This window comes from Sceloporus occidentalis, unplaced genomic scaffold (assembly GCF_023333645.1).
Source record: "Sceloporus occidentalis isolate IW3139 unplaced genomic scaffold, rSceOcc1.0.p SCAF_16, whole genome shotgun sequence".
Taxonomy (NCBI): domain Eukaryota; kingdom Metazoa; phylum Chordata; class Lepidosauria; order Squamata; family Phrynosomatidae; genus Sceloporus; species Sceloporus occidentalis.
The window spans coordinates 3,135,960-3,152,156 of record NW_028316996.1 but is presented as its reverse complement, the minus strand read 5'-3'; the positions used below and the strand labels follow the sequence as shown (position 1 = coordinate 3,152,156).

Below are 16,197 nucleotides of genomic sequence, written 5' to 3'. Positions count from 1 at the left end.
CCAAATACGTTTACAAAACATTGCGTCAGAAAATGTGTGTGTCGGGGGGTAAAAGGCTATTAAAATTAACTAATTGCTTGTAGTTTGCTTTTGCGTATTATTTGGATTTATACGTGGTTTAACAAAGCTTTCTTGACAAAGCAGGTGCACCGAGCATTAAACAAATTTTTTACAGACAAGGGCCTATTGATTCCTTTTAGTTTTCCTAACACCATCCCCCACTCTCTAGCCAGCCTTTTTCTTCTGATTACATGCCTTTCTATTTCGTTTCAGCACTCACAGACTATGCATTTAAACAGTCTGCTGCTTTTCAAATCCTACCAATGAAGCAAAATACAATTAGCACTAAAGGGCCTACATTAGTAGTCATGCAGTAAAACAAAACAAAAAAAAAGTACTACATCCTGTATGTCGTTTATTTATTTTTTTTAACCGAAACTCGTTATGGTAATGGTTTTCCAATAGCTAGAACCGCTTAGAATAGGTTAATATCCCCTCAAAAAAATAATATGAATTTGACAACACTGGTACAGTAGATTCAATAATAAAAATGTTCCAGGTTTCTAAAATGGTTTTGCTATCTAAATGTCACCATCGAATAGAGTCGTATATTGTGCTTCTTGTAATTTGAGAATTACTTTTCCCATGGGGCCTTATTTCTTTCTTGGTTTCTTTTATCTGCAGTTTCAACAGATAATGGCAATAGAAGAAAAGGAGGAAATGGCTTTATGCTAAACTTTCTGCGTACACAAAGCAGAGTAGTTTTACCTTAGCTCAAGCATACAAAGCTTCACTATTAGAGACATTGTTCAATAAGGAACGATAACCTTTAGGTTAAAACGCTTACAAAAAAATAACATAAAATGCCTAAAAACAAAAAAAAATATGCTGAATACCCTTATTCAAAATGTAGTGTCATGCTCTTGTGTATAATAATTTAAATTTACAATAGCTTTTTTTCACAACGGTAGTGAAGCAGCCGCATGTGTAAAAAATAGCAGACAGGTTGTGAGCTTAATTAACAAAATAATGGAATTCCCAGGAATGTATGCAGACAACCATTGTACCCACTGGGAACTAATGCTTAGTCTGGGAGCTCATATTAAGCCACTCACTCACAGTCCTTTCATTTCTCAAACTGTGGATTATTGTCCCTGGAGAGGATATCCTTGTTAACAGCAGTTTGTGAAAATGAGAAATAATAGCCTTGTTTGTCTTCTAGATCTCCTTGCAAGTTTGTCTGAACAATCAAACACCTGTTATGTCCAGAATTGGAAAAAGGGACTGTATTTAAGACAACTATATTTTTTTTTAAATGTTTTCAATTATCAAAAGAACGCAGAATAAAGCACTACAAAAACAATGCTTGTTTTAGATGTCTGAAGATTGTAGTTGAAGTCAATTACGACAACACATTTGGGACAGTATGTACGCAGCTACTACCTTATACAAGGGCTGTTCACAAAGCAGACTGCCTGCTGTGAAACAGCAATTAACATGATTCTCAGTCATTCCAAAAAATACATACCTAGGATCCTCTCACTTATGCTGGTCTCAACAACGCCTTTCACATCACATGTGGTCTAATTGCTACAAGTGTGCAATGTTAAGGTTGTAAATGGGGTAATTCCTTAGTGGGGACTGATTGGAGATAAACACCAAAAGAAGCTCAATATGCTACCCAGAACCTCAGCAACCAGCATTCATACCCAAAGCCTTCAAGACAGATCCAACCATGTAGTTCCTAGGTATGCAAGAGCATGACTAAGAACAATGGAAACTTTATATCATCTGAAGATTTGTCTTAACACATGGGTCTCTGGGTCTATCATGCCAGAAACAATACTGTGCCGCTCCCAAGACCTGGTGTATGACAGTGCTTTGCCTCAGGTCGCACAGCGCAACAGTGTAAATAAATAGATCAGACACGGGGGATGTTTTTGATCTCCCCAAGAGACCCCTTAAACTGTGGTCCACTATGAAGTTGGGCTGTCCAATGGCTGATCTGCCCCACAGAGCTTTAAGTACTGGCCATGATATGCTGCTGCATCCTGCTCTCAATTTTCGACCTAATATTGTTCTCCGCAATACTACACAAAAAAATCATAAAAAGGTACAGAGCGAACACCCTGTGGCTCACTAATACAGCTTTTATTTTGACTTTTTCTTTGAATGCTGAATCTAGTTCACACAAATGATTTATGCAATATACTATTTATATGGAGCACAACACTTAACTAAATCACAAGTAAGAGCATTAATCTGGGTAAAGTGTTTATAAAATATGACTGAGAGTATGGTTATTTGGAAATAAATATTTCTACATCTACTGTTATATTGTGAAATTGTTTCCTATCTGTCCACACATTATTAATATGACAGAAGAAATTGGATTACAAAACCAATAAAGAAATCTTTAGCCACAAATAGACCCAAGTTAATAAAATATTGAGTAATCATACCAGTGGCTTTTGGCTTTACTTTTTATTTCAAAGAGTATTATTAAATTAATTAATAACGGTTCATGCTTATAAGAAACAAATGAAAACAGACCACCATGTTCTTATTTAGAATAGTGATACTACTTTTAATTGTGTAGAGGTTTGTAATTTTTTTTTATACATTTTATTTAGTTATAAATGTTAACTATAAATAATTTTATAAAAAGTAAAATATAAAACATTTTAAACTACCATCAAATTACATGACATAGGTTAAATTAACACAAAAACATATTCAAAAACAAATCTAGTGTGGGTAATTTCATCTGCATGTTGCTGTCAGTCTACCAATTCAAAGAAAAGGTTACATTTGAATTATATTGGTATATACCACTGATGCCATGTTCACTTAAAGTTATTAATAACCAGTTGACACTTCCCAACACGAAAAGGTATTTTTTATAATGTAGCCATAACTAAGAATATGTCTGTGTATGTACATGTGTTGTTCTTAACATACAGTGTTCCGGTTAAGGGTTCTTTCTTCTCAATGACTTCTGAAGTTATCATCAAGCCTTCACCAATAAAACATGAATTACACATAATGACATAAAATTAATAATTATTTCTCGATGAGTTTTGATATACCAGAAGTCAACCTTAAGATGCTCAATTTAGTTTTAAATGTTCCATATTCAGTAGACTAGGTAGACTAGCTATGTAAAATGTAGCAGAAGTCTTTAAAAGACTTGGTAACACCACTTTACTCAGCTCTCTTTAGATGTGTCTATGTAAACAGGCAGAATAGCAGTACTTAGAGAAGGTATTGTGTTTGTTCACATTGGCAACCATTTATCTCTCCCACCTTTTGTTTGGATTAACACAGTTGTACAAAACAGGAAAGTTCTTCTTCTGACAATGACTAGTGTGCAATTGCTGGGAGTAATCTGGGTTTATCTGATCCCAGTCGGAAAGTACAAACAAACCAACATGCTCCCCTCCTCCACCAGTTTTTGTTAAATTAAGCCAACAGAAAGAAGCAAGTGAAATATGGTCTTCTCATTTCATCTACCAAACCTCCTTTGGACATTTAAGTGATGCCTCAACAGGGACAACTTATAAAGCCAGACATCCATTTCCTTTACCACCCAACCTTATTCTTCTATTTTTTTGTCCCTATAGGTTGGCTACCAACTAGGTCTTAACCTGTAAACAAATGATTTGCTCTACAATTAAACTATTCATTTCTTTCCCTCCCCCTCCTACGCTTTTCTTTTTGTAGGTGGTTGGCGGTCATCCAATCTAGAGGCTCATAGCTTTTTCTATTATTTAGCACTCATGATGGTTAAAAGGCAATAAGCTCATTTGGAGTTTATAAGACTGTAAGCTGTCAACAAAAGCATTAAATGTTTCTCAGAAGCACTCTGGCTTTTGCCTACAGAATTAATAATGGAAAAAAAAGAAGAAAAAGAAATGTTCTTGCTCTGTTAAGAGTACAGAGTCACTCTGTCAATTACTGCAAATTGCTAAATAGATGTATTCCACTTGAACTGTAAAAATCTCTTGGTAATTCTTTAAGGCCATAAAAGAATAATACATTCCAAGTAAGGATACCAGATATAGGAAGCAAATGTATTCTGAAAGACAAACACTGTTTTTCTGTGAATACAAATACTGCTGGATGTTTACTTAATTCATATTCCTTTAGTCGTAGCACCAAAATATACAATGCACACATTCATCATACTTATTTCATACAGCGCAAGAAAAAATAAATAAAAAAGGATCAGATTAAATAGGAAATACAATGCAACCGTTACAGGATTTACTAAATGATTTATAAGAGCAGCAGAATATTTTACCATCTAATATCTAAAGCAACCAACATGCACAGGTTGGGGACACAGACTACTTGAGGTGTTCAAACTAAAGAGTAGTCTGGAGAAATGTCACGAAACATAATCATCTAATACAATTAGCACATATGGCTAAGGAGTTATGTATAACAGAAAATCCCCACCAAGCTGGCGTGTCATATGTCAGAACAACAAACTTGTCACTTCACATTCAGCAAGCTAAGCACACGTCGGTGTGACTTATTATCACATTTAAGCGAAACTGTAAAGGCCAAACAGACTCGTACCAAACAATAGACAAATACCAGGACCCAATGGCCCTTCATACATACGATGCCCGTACAGATGATCCAGTGCTTTAATCTGCGGCCGTCTACGATCTACAGGTGTAGCTTGAGACCTCGCGTATCATGCAGGTGGCTACGTACTTGGAACATTTCACCTGCTGGCCTTAAGGTATCCAGGCTTTAATCAATGGTATATTATTGTGGCCAAATGCAATTTGCTCACAACTGAACGATTATAAGCTTAAAAAATTCTAATAGAAGCAATACTCTTAAGGCATAGCAATTTCAAGTACTTTTACACATGTAATATTAAAAACCATCAAAAAATACTAAAGGCCAAACAAAAGTCTGTTCTTGACTAATATTCTCAAAGGAACAGTATGTGGTACAGAAATCTCCCCGATATTGGTCTTCTCTTAGCTCACACAAAACAGGATATAATACGTGTTTCTATATTTATAGAGGACAAAATAAATTAGGCTTCAAATGGTAGAAATAACCGTGTGCATTTACTTTCATAGCTCATTGATCTAAACTGTAATCCATCTCAAATTCATTTGCAGCAGTACAGTTCTGCAAGTCCTGTGCAAGTGTCATTGCTTTGACATCAATCAGCAAAGCCTTCTGGGTGCTAAGCTCTGCTGCTGATTTACGCTTGCAAATTTAGCTACCGCTTTACAGCACTGTTAAAAAATACAGCACCGAATATGTTTTTTTCCAGCAGCTTATAACACCAATCATGATTTAGGTATTCTAGGTATGCATGCCATAAATTTCTATAGAGACAACAGCGATATGCATTAAGCGCTTTAGTGGCCGAGGAAATTCCATATCTGAAAATAATCTCAGTGGCATATAAAACAAACAGTATTACTCAAAAATAGTACCCCTGAGTCCAGTAATAAATTAATCATCACAAACATCATCTGTATTGGATACTCTACTGCTACATACGGTCATAATAAGTGGTATCCCATCATTATGTATATGCTTTAACAAGATTATTTTTAAAATGATTAAATAAATAGACAAAAGGTGCTTGTGGTGGGTGCAATTTTTGTAGGACAGAACTGACATTGTGAAATCTTGATTTGGAAATCTTTACCGCTAGAGATATTAAAGAGTTGAAAAGGCCTTAAATCATTGTCCATTAATGAGTGGCCAGCTAGTCTGCACTGTGTTGGCAAGATGATAATTAGCATATCAGTAATCATTCAGAAACAATCAAAATGCTTTTTATTTGTTTTTTCGTGGCCACTGATACTATTGTTTTAGAGTAATCCTCCCTGGTGTAAACGTTATTTACTTCACACAAGTTACTGCCAATGCAGATGAAAACTCAAAAATTACCATCCAAGAGATAACCAGACTTGGTCATATGACTTATCTGCCAGAGTACTAATGGGATGTTCTGGTTAACCATGACTTCATACAAGGTCCTATATACGGCGCTCAAAAGAACCTTCTTATATAAAATCTTATATAAAAAAAGGACTTACCTTGTATCTCAAATCCTCATTCAACTAAACTATTTTAATCACCAGCCTCTGTATATAAGGTTTTGCTTCGATTAATTCTTTTTTATAAGTTAGTAAAGTAGTCATTCTTTTCTACAATCCATTCATTCATGTTTCTATGAATAACTCCATTGCTATCAGTACTACGTACATTATCTACAATACCAGACTTTTGCCTTTGTCTTAATTGTCAAGACATGTGACGGGTGCCAGTTGCACAGCAGAATCTGCAACAGTTGCGCATCCATTAGGAAAAGAGGACAACATCGAAGACTACAATATTCCCTATGCTACTCTATTTTATGCAAAGAACAACAAAGCCAATCATTCCAACACCTTGAAATCAGATCAATCCCTCAACAGTCCAAGATGTGAGATAGTACTTACTTGCTGAATTATGTTCCCTTGGTGTATTCGCCCTTCTAATTCTACACTGGCATTATATGTGAATAATAAATCAAAATAATTCATGTTCCTACAAAGGTGAAAATCCCTTTGATCAGGACGCATTGCACAATGATTTGTTCTTGCATTATGCATGGATGATACAGTTTAATCAAGTTACTGAGCGGAAGGCTTTGTCGGTACAAAAGCATTCCAAATCTTGTCAACATCTAAGAGTCAAAAATGGAACTAGGGAAATCTCTTGAAAGCAGCTGGGGATTTTTATGGAAAATTAATCCTCAAGCTCCAAAAAAGAAATATTCCAATGTATTAATTTGTTTCTAGATGTGAGCGTGAGAGTAAAACAGCAGTTATAATGTGGAAATTTCATTCACATTTTGCAACTAATTGGAAGCAGATTAGGATTCTGCCTCCGGGGAATGTTGTCAAACTAGAAGCTTGAGTAAATGAAGAAAGAGGTGAAAGTATGGAGAAGAGCTGACAGATTTACTGTGCTCAAGGCAATAAACGGGTACTAGATGAAAATGAATATGCTTCACTGTAGTGCATTCAGGTCTGTCAGTCACATCTGAGTAATAACATCATACAGCTAGGAAACAATGACTTTTAACTGATGGAAGGAAAGGAGTGATGAGGACTTGTCCTGCATTTTAAGCTAAAAGAAAAACAATCCTATACTGTAAAAGTCATGTTAATCAAACCAACAACATTATTACTTATACTTATAATAATACATAAAAAAAAGCAGAGGTAAGAAAGATGCCCTTTGGAATACATTCCACATCACATATTGGTAACAAAGAAGCACAAGGATCAAAACGCAGGTTATAAAAAATGTCTGTGTGTTTAGAATACATTTTAATGCAGTTCCAATTATCTGTATTAAGATGACCAAAACAGCTTTTTAATCAAATGCTTTGCTGTTTGCATCTCTTGGGCCATTATGTTCAATGGCCACCACAGTAGTCAGCAGAGATTAGCACAGTAAAGTACAGTTAATCTTGTGTGTTTAGAGTACCATCCCCCCATGCAAGCAAAGAGACATCACACGCATTGCTAACTACACAGCATGATGTTAATATACTTGGGTGTCTGGTAGTAATCCACAAAACAAGACCAGCTCAACCATGAGATTGTGTACAAAAAGTGATTCTGCTGCAATATCTGAAATATGGTCATACCACCTCATGAACTTTTTTTTTAAATAAAAAAAAAAAAAAGACCTGGATGGCCCAGAAACTTCTATCTATTTTCCCGAGAACATTTAAATCATATCAAAGTAATGTTACAATTTCTAGTAAAGTTCCCTTACACGTTTTCTCTTTACTATTTCATATAACCAACCAATGGTAAGTTAGGGCTTGTCAAAATCTAGGCCCCAGATTGCTTTGGTCACTAGGAATTGACTCCTAGACCCTAGAGTTTCACCTTCTGGATACAGAAACTGGCTTTATAGAGCAGATTCATATGCCCACCAGCTGGCTCTATACAGTGCCCACTTTTGTTCCCCCAAGCGCTGCCTGGAGGAAGGGGCTCAACAGTCACATGACCTCACAGTAGTAGTCGGGCTCCTGCACGTTCTACAAATTTGTTGAGCCGTGGTTTTAAGGCCATTTGTATATGTTTTGTCGGTCACCCGTGTTTCATAGATAATTGATGGTTCTCTTTTATATAACCTTTCTTTGCCATACTGAATAATACTTATAAAAACACTCATGACTTCTTGTTTTCTCCTTTACAAAAAAAACCAACAAAAACGCTTATTTGCATCAGAGATACGGCTGGCAGGAAAATAAATCCCAGGCAGAACGCACAACAAGAAAAGTGCTGCTGCTTTGCAGTTATAAGCCTATAATAAAGCCCAGATTTGATAGCATTATCCATGTAGTGCGGTGAACCACACACAAACAAACAGTTCAACGAATTCGAACAGTATGACGAATGAGGGCCCGAAAACCAAACCCCTCCAATTCAAACATCATTATTGCTTTTTAACGTGAGCCGTCCAGAAATATCCAGCCAAGGAGGTAAAAGGAAATCCAAAAATAATTTGGTATGGTTGTATACTTTGTAAAATGAGCCTGCAGGTTGCGAACTGGAGCATTATTTGGTTAACTCTTATGCATGTTCACTATTTGTTTTTTTTCTCTCCAAAGGTCACTGAAAAGGGCAGGAGTTCAGGATTTCTAATCACTTACGTTAACTGCTTTGAATGGCTAATCGGCAAATATCCAAAAGAAAAATAATGACCTGTGATCTGAAGTTAGAAAAAGAATGTTTACGTCAAATATTTATCAATAAAAACATATCTAATCTTCTAAATACAGGTTTTAGTAGGCATTTATTTAGAAGTCTTTAGAATACTTATTTGATGGAAAGCTATTGATATCTGGAAGTGTATTTTCAGAAAGCCAATTGTACACAACTGGAAAGGTTAAAGAGATTAATGTATTATGTAGCAAGCATTATATGCTTAGAGCAATATTCAAGTACCTGAAAATAGCTTTGGCTTCATTCAAATGTATTGTCTGCCAGGCATGGCAACTCCCTATCCTATCAAATGGAAAATAAACGTAAAGAATGGAAAATGTACATACAAAACAAATTACAGCCTTTAGAGCATTGGTTGTAGATAACAGACACTCCACAATGTCTCTATTTAAACATAACACTACTGTATATAATCACATTGTAAAGCGTTGCAAAATTTGTTGGTGATGTATAAAAGGATAATTATGTATGACAATCCAAGTGGACTTTGTCTTACTAACGCAGTATGAAAAAGTATTAAAATATAGATACACCAATATAGATAACAGGTTCTGGAAACCTCCAACAACAAAAAAGTGGACAGTAAATAACAAAAACATACCACTGAAAAAAATATGGTTAGGTCCACTGATCTTGCATTGGATTTCCTACCAAAAAAAGTGTAATTATAATCCTTTTTCAGACAAGCTGAACAACACACAACAGATGCAATCTATATTCAAGGTCTGCACTGAATTACTACAGAAATCAGGAACCTGAGAACATTTAAGAATGTCCTTTGTTCCTGCACATGTCCCATTTTTACTTACTGCAGCTTTTCTCGCACTCAACCTTAACACATACCCTTTTGTATTATATCAGCAAGATGTGTCAGGTAGCCTTTTACCATATGAAAATTCTGTATAATAAATAAAAAAAATAATATTTCCAATGAGATAGTGTATTTTAATATTCTTTTATTTTTTAAATATATATCTTTCAAGTAGAATAAAGAGGATGGTGCAAATAAAACTTGAGATGTCCTGGAAACAACGTTTTATAATAAAAAAAACAACCTATCCTTGGCAATCTTATTCGGTTCATACTGTCATGGTGTGTTTAGACCTGAATAGAGTTACAGTCCTGCATTGAAATGCAAAGCATACTGTTCCAATTACCAGGCCTGCTAAGTGTGAACTGAGATGCAGTCAGACTTTTGTAGCAGCCCCTAAATCGTTCACAATAGAGTAAAGTACATAACAATGCTGGTGGTAGAATAGGAGGAACAAGATATAACAGCCACCTTACAACATACTGAGCAGATTCCCACAATGGGGGATGGGTCCTTGTAACCTATAATTCATGGTCTCTTAGACGTCTAAAAGAACAAAACACAGAAAAGAGTGGATAGAAAAAATAAAAATGCTTAAAAAAAAGCGTAGCATTTAATGTACACTTATTTAGCTGTAAATTGAATAAAAAAAAGGTTTTATTGTGAAGAGTCAACCTACATTTTAAATAAAAACGTGTAGGATATGTAATACAGAAGACACGTTCCAGCCTAGAATTATAGGATGCCTCGTTACAGAAGATAGATCTAACATTTTAAAATCGGGCAAACAGAATTTTATAAAATGCATTTATTTGTAGAAATAAATCTAACATGTCTCAAAACTGTATTGATATTGAGATATCAGACAGATTTACTTCTGAGAACAGTGGTGATCATTTCCATAACTTCATACCTTATAAGGTCCAAGAAGTGGTACCAGCACATTTTGCTTTTTGGTAAATGGCACCAGCTTGACATTAATTGTTAAGCGCAACAAAATGAACTGAAGATAATGACACACAAACTATATATATATACTGGGCTGTAATCAAATAAAAGAATCCATTGTTTCCTCCTGTAGTTAGACTTATGACAAACCCTTCCTGGTTCACTATTAACTTGTCTGTTGCCTGTCAGACCACTCAGAGATAATGTCATTTATCTCAGGGTGGCACAAGACCAGTCATTAGCCTCAATAAAAGACCTCAAAACAAAGGCCAGATGCTGTTTTCCCTTTCAAGGCTTGTAAGCTGGCAGGTCACAGTTGTAATGGATGAATGACTAAAATTTAAGTCTGTGGAAAAACATTCTGCTTTTATTGGATGCTCTGCCACTTACCAGACCACCAAGTCAAAACATTCATTTTCTTATTCAATTAAGGGGTTGACGGGTGAATATATATATATATATATATATATATATATATATATATATATATATATATATATATATATATATATATATACACATAAATCCATACACACATAATTCAGCTGTCATTAAGCTTTTTTTTTTATCTCCAGTTAAAAAAGTACTCATCAATTATTTTCAAAAATCTATTTTCAAAAAAACTGTTATCTGGCTTTAGAAAAAAAGATACTCAGAAAAGGTCATCGTTCAGCTGGGTGGTGGGGAGTATTTTAAGTGGAATTTGTGAATGAGGTTAAACAGGGAATAAGGATGGAAGTGTTTTGGGGATGGTGAAAATTGGGAGCAGATGGTTATTTTGTATGGGAATAATGTTAACCCTCTAGATCTGAAAGAGCAATATAAAACAATTACATCATATATTAAATTGCGTGTGTACATGGATAAAAGACAATGGTATATTAAACATGTTTACGGTATTTCCCACACTATATACACTTAACTGTATGCATGTATTTAGTTATTTACACATAATGATGTGTTGTCTTTTTTTTATTTTAGGTCTGCCTTTTAATATTTATGGTATACTTTACTATTTCAGGCATACTCTCCATTTTTTAATCTTTACAAGCCAGCAATATAATCATACAAACAGCATGAATTTTTTTGAGATAAACTGTATAGTTTCAGACAGATATGTCTACACAATCACAGACAATTAAAATACACTAAGAACCTTTGGGCACCCATATTCAGCTGTGCACCTACCAGCTTAATCGCTTATGTAAATTTAAGAACTGGCTGCTGTCAAGCCTCAATAGACTTTGCCCTTCAATTAGAGCAAAATGACCTTTATGGCCCTGTGCTTTACGCCGTATAAAAGTATACCTTATGTGCAAACATTTTAAAGACACACTCAATAATCAAAAGCATTGATTCATTAGTCAAAGTGTCTAGTGTGAGCTACAAGATCTCTGAATGGAAACAAGATTAGTGGACTCCCAGTTGACATTGTCATGTAAAACAAAGGGATCATTCTGGCAGTGTGCACCAAATGTGTATTTATATAATTAAACCTTAAAAAATTATATCTGGAGAGTATCTTAAGACACCAACAGAACAAGAGGGTAAGTAATAGATCACATTTAATCAAGAGAATTGTTTGCGGTTTCTTTTAAGTTAATTTTAAAATACAATTACATCTCTCTTATTAATAAAAAAGTTGGCCTATGTGCCTCTACGCTGACTGATCGCTGTATTTGCTTAGAAAAGTAAGTCAAGAGCCTTTTGCACAGGAACCTTAGCTCAGCATGTCAAGGAATCCATTTCTAGTATTAATCTAGCCAAAGATGGCAGAGGCTGAATCAGCTTTCCTTCCTCCGTTTAGATCATGTAAACACTGCTCAATTGTAGGTTATCAAGAGTGCACTTTCATGGAATCCACTTAAGATTAAACCCACTCTTAATGACAGAAAATTGATCTCAAGCTTAAACTACAAAACATGAGGCTATATTTACTGTTCTAGCCCCCAAAAAATAAATCATTCTATATAGACACACACAATATAAATATATTATGCATAGTAAACTGACTAATTTTAATCTCAATCTTTGTCATGTTGTTTATAAGAAGAAGCCTATTTATATAGGGACAACTGAGCTTTCTGCCAGCATCTACTAACTGTATTTAACAGTGTAGGGGTTTTTCTTCGCCTTATGTTTATGAGAATTTCTGAGACTTAAAAAACAAGCATTTGAGAGTATTGTGGAAAAGAACATATATGACAAGTCTAGTTATACACACAAGGCATATTTTGTCTTAATATATAACCAGCACAGTGTTTGAAACAGGATGCCACTTCTCCTTTGGACCTGGAGCTTGCCAAACTGGGGAATGGATTATTAATGGAATTACTGTCTGCTTTATTGAAAAACACTACTACCAACACTGTGAAAGACAAGTAGCTACACATGCTAAATAGATCGCTAATCACTACATCTTATAGTTTTAAAATGTTAATATCCCCAATATAGATTTAAGTAAATTTACCAAACATCTTGTTATACTGCAGGAAAACAAAATCTTAATCTTCTGGAAGTATGATTACAATTCTTGCCAATTTTAATACCAAATTTGTTCTTGATAGTTCCATGGTTATGGTTGTGAGTAAAGCCGCCACGGCAAGATATAATATAATAAATTGATTAACTTAATATACAATGTTTGATTAACCAGTATTAGGCTGCACCGTTTCACCACCAACGTAGCACTTTATTAAATTGCCTGGTCATAGCAGAGACATTGATTTAATGAAAAACACATAATAAAATCATAATGTAGTATTTTGTTTCCACAGCAGAGTAAGACACATTAATCGCACATAATCCATAGCTTGCTGATCTTGGTTGCCATGACAACAGGCTTTGAGATACTGAAATGTACAGACTGCCTCCTAAACAAAATTGTTGAATACGAACATTTGGCTGAAAGATTAAAAGGCTAAAAGGAGACACAAAAGGGCAGTACCTCCCACATTCCAGGAAGCCACTGAATCTGACTCCTTAACCAGAGCTATTAAAATCACTGGATTAGAGCAATTTTTTGGGACAGTTAAGGTTGATTAAGAAACTGCGCTTCAAGATCACTGACAACTGAACGCCCAGTGTAACAGAATAAAAAATATGAATATTAGCTTTTCTGCCCTAGATGAATCTTCCGCAGAGTACCAATTTTATTTATTTGTATATCGAGTCTGTAGACGGTATGGTGAAGTAAACATAGACAGACGCATAAAAACCACCCTAAATAATATACAAAAATTGAGACGTCGTCGGAATCCCTCATAGTGTCAATTCTAGAACGGTTACATAAATAATTATTCACACTTACTACAGATCATTTTAGAATAAATGTATATTTATATTAAAAACAAATGGCTGCCAAAGAAAAATCTGTTTTGGTGGGTGTACACTAATTCTTAAAAAGTCACAATTATACATCATAAGCAGCAGCATTTTCCAGTAAAAGAAAAAAAAAAAAACACACACACAAGGGTTCACAGCCTGTAGAATGCATTTGACCCTTAATTATCAATCAACAAAAGCACTAGTTCCCCTGAGAAACCCTACGCCCTCTGGATAACTGCTAGTAAATAATGTGCTTCAGTGAGCAGCAAGAATAGCCATGCTCTATAACCAGCTCTAACATTTGATCTGCTCATGTGCTTTCAAGCTACTTAGCATTCACACAGATCAAGACAGACCGGTTCAAATCAAAAGAGACTCTGAAACAGTGATGTCTTGCCTTTCTCCAAATAGCTCTCTGGCTACATCCTGAAATACACATATACACACGTACATACACACAAACCCCCCCACCTCCACTTTTGCACCACTGTGTTGTACAGTGCTGCCAATGGATGAGAATACACAAAACACCTCCCCCCACCAGTGGGCAAACAGAGCAGATTATTGTAACCATGTCATTCCTCACTGGATAGTTTAAACTCTTGCCTGTTGTGCAAATAGAGCTGGCTGCTACATGCTATGTAGTGTGGGGGATGGTAGTACAGTAGCTACAGAACAGATACACACAGGAACCAAAAACCCTAATTATCTTGATAGCTAAACACTACCTAGACTATGCAAAAAAAAAAAAAAACAGTTTATAAATACATATAACAAAACAAAAAAAACAGTACTTGGTGCTCAAGAAATGTTCTTGGTCAGTTTAGAAACACACACAATTCTTGTTTATGGAAGGAAATGTTGCATAATGGAAACTGTAAAATACAGTGTAACTAATAAGAATTTGGGACATGGGCCAACAGCTCTCTCTCTCCTAGAACATTTACAAACACGTGTCTAGTCACTATACTGAGCTTCACCCTGCAGGAAGATGTGGGAGGTTGAGAAGGATAAAGTTTAACATACTTCTACTCCCCTAAGCAAAAAAAAAAAACTGATCAGTGATCAGTGTAGAAAACATGGAATGCAATATAAGAGAAAAACAATGAAACACATAAAAACAGATTTATGAAACATACTGCCCTTCACCCACACTCAAAAGGCTAACAAGTGCCTCCACTTACCTTTTCTGTTTTTAGTTTCTTATTTCGCCTGTGGCTGTCTTCGTCTTCCTCTTCTTTTTTAACGTGCACAGAGTTATTCATAATCCCTGAATCAACAGTATTCTTTGCCAACTCTCCAGCCAGGCTATTGCCACAGTGATACGGGCTACTATTCCCAGAGACTTTGCCACTTCCAAATCCATACAAATGTACAACCGCTTGGCTGTTTATTCCAGTGTTTGGATGTCCAAGGTCATACAATTTGCTATTGTCCTTTCTGGACTTTCCAGAATCTTTATCCCTTTTTGAGCCCCTTGTGCTCTGACTTTTGCCTCCTGTTTTCTCCTCTTTGCCATTTTTTCCACAAGAAGGGTTACCAGTAAGACCAACTCCATTGGTGCCATGACCCAGTGCTGCACTCATGCCAACTGTAGATGTCACCTCTCCAAGCCGTCCTGCCTCCTGTTGCCTCTTGCAGGCACCACTACTGATCTCTGGAATCCCATACAAAGCAGCAGAAGACAGAATCTTGTTGGAATCCTTCGAAGTTTTACTCCTTTTTACTTTTGATTTGCTAGTCTCTTTGTGGTTGTTCTCTTGGGGAGCTGACGACTGCTGCTGCACTGAGGCAAATTTCAAGCTCTCAGATAATGGAGAGGAGGTAGAGTTAAGAGTCCCACCAGCTGCCAAGCCATGTCCACCTTCCTTGGAAACACAACCACTGTTGGTAGAGTTGCTCATTTCAAATTTCTGTCTGTCTTTCTCCAGATCAGCATCCAAATCAATAATTAAATTCCCCACACCAATTTCCCAGTCATCCCCACTGTCGTACACATCAACTGCATTAGCATCCACACCTTTCCCTATAGAAGTAGTGCTTAATGACATCCTGAACAGGAGATTTGTAGTATTAAATTTCCATGAACTTCTTGTTGAAGAAAAGGTGACATTCGTTTAATTTCAGATGGGTTGCTTTTTAATAGTAAAAAAAAAATCCCAATAAAATATGTTCTCTTTTTCTTTTATGATGTGCAATTACATCTCCTGTGGTGGGGGGAGGGAGAAAAAAATATTTATTTGTATATGATACAGGAAGTGGTAATAATTTGCTACTTAAAAAAAAATAAAGTAAAATAAAATAATACATTTAAAAAATAAAATTATATTCCCT

General features: G+C 35.5%; 1 protein-coding gene across 1 annotated transcript in view; it reads right to left on the bottom strand.

Annotated features, from left to right (window-relative positions):
• LOC149302946 (zinc finger protein 608-like) overlaps positions 1-15,914 on the bottom strand; it is a 46,240-nt gene extending 30,326 nt beyond the window's left edge. The window contains exon 1 of the mRNA XM_089481848.1: positions 15,048-15,914. Within this exon, the coding sequence (XP_089337974.1) occupies positions 15,048-15,914 (867 nt within the window). The remainder of the gene's footprint in view (positions 1-15,047) is intronic.
• Between the last annotated feature and the right edge of the window lie 283 nt (positions 15,915-16,197).